Source organism: Charadrius vociferus, unplaced genomic scaffold (genome assembly GCF_000708025.1).
Source record: "Charadrius vociferus isolate BGI_N301 unplaced genomic scaffold, ASM70802v2 scaffold1116, whole genome shotgun sequence".
NCBI lineage: Eukaryota > Metazoa > Chordata > Aves > Charadriiformes > Charadriidae > Charadrius > Charadrius vociferus.
In genome coordinates, this window is record NW_009648801.1 from 5,511 (window position 1) to 7,145 (window position 1,635).

Genomic DNA, 1,635 nt, shown 5'->3' on the forward strand with positions numbered 1-1,635 from the left:
TGAGCTCGACCCTGGCTCGTCACCGCTTTGCTCGCAGCCCACGCCTGTGGGTTTGGGGTTTCTCCCCATGAGCGAGACGGGGCGGCTCCAAGGCAGAGAGAAGGGGGATGGAGGAGCTGCCGGGTGGGAGAAGGTGCCAGGGAAAGACCCCGAGAGTGCGCACTCTCCGTGGCCTCGCCATCCGGGCGCAAGCCCAGAGGAGGCTGAGGAGATGCAACTCTCTCCGGAGAAGCACAAGCCCCGGCGGGGTGCGAGGTCGGGGACACAGGGGCTGGCCCCGGGACCTGCCGGGTCCCTCCGACCTCACAGACGAGACCTGCACCGCGTCCTCCACCGCACGGCCCCGTCCCAGCCACCGCCTGTCCCCGGGGAAGCCCGCGCAGGGACCCCCGTGGGGACACGGCACCACGGCTTCACCCAGAGCCAACACCAACAGTTCACTTTCAGGTAACGTGACAGGAAGGCGAAGTCTTACCTGCTGACGGACCTCGTCCCATAGTCGTCGAGACCCTGTGGAGAGGAGGGGAGGAAGCATGGTGAGGGGTGGGGGATGTGGGTTCTGCCACTGGAGGCTCACATGAACAAACCAAAGTGCATCAGCACCCCAGGGATGCCAGGGCCGAGAGACAATGCATTTGGAGAGGAAAGGGAGACACGGAGATGACTTAAATGGGATTTAGACAGCAGAGAGTAAAGTTGCACCACTCTCTTCGGAGCAGGACTTTATTCTGGCAAGACGAGGGAAAGCGACAGCCGGGAGAGCCCCGGTCTGCTCTGCCCAGCCCCACCGTGGTACAGAGCTCCAGCCACTCTCGGGATGCGAGACACTCAGAAAAGGATCAAACAGGTCTGAGAGACACCAGTGAAATGTTCTGTGGAAAGAGGTGTTTGTCTGTATTAACTCCCACCAGAAAGGCACAGGGTTTTGGACCATTTTCTCCTTTAGCCGGTACTGAACGGCATCTGCGGTGGGGAAGAACTGCAGTGGTTCAAGGAGTGGTACCAGACTCAGAGGATGTCCCTTGAGGACATCACTCCCCAGGTGAGGACCTGCCCTGGGATACGGCCAGGGAGCAGCTCTGCTCTCCATGACAAACACGGGATGGCTCCAGGAAGGACTAGGAGTCTCTGGTCTCTGAGGTGGCCACACACCAGGGATCAGAGACCCACGTTCCCACCGTTCCAGGAACACTCCCAACCATAAAAGCCCAAATCCAGCAGCAAACCCTGCTGGGAAAACCCAGCAAACATCAAGAGGTGCTGTGCTTGTTCCATCCCCTGCAGAGAGGGCCAGACCCTGGCTGGAGCTGCTGCCTCTCTGGAGCACTCTGCCAAAGGGTCGGGTGCTGCACGGTGCTCCACTCCCCATCCTCATCCTCTCCCCACATGCCAGACCATGCCCACCGCTCCGGGGAAGCCAACGTGGCTCATCCCACCACACTCATTCTGGAGGGGAAGCCCCACCACGCCAGCGGCTCCTGCGTTAAAAGCTGATCTCATCCACACACGCATCCTCCCCAACTCATTATCTGAGAGGCCCTGAACTCGTTTTGGACTACTGCTGGAGTGGGGAGCCCTGGCCAGGGTCCACCCCAGCCCCGCTCAGCCCTCTGTCCCCACGGGACCATCAGTGGC

At 60.9% G+C, this 1,635-nt stretch overlaps 1 protein-coding gene across 1 annotated transcript in view; it reads right to left on the bottom strand.

The window, feature by feature from the left end:
• Positions 1-471: 471 nt before the first annotated feature.
• BAIAP2 (BAI1-associated protein 2) overlaps positions 472-1,635 on the bottom strand; it is a 37,094-nt gene continuing 35,930 nt past the window's right edge. The window contains exon 12 of the mRNA XM_009886825.1: positions 472-510. Within this exon, the coding sequence (XP_009885127.1) occupies positions 472-510 (39 nt within the window). The remainder of the gene's footprint in view (positions 511-1,635) is intronic.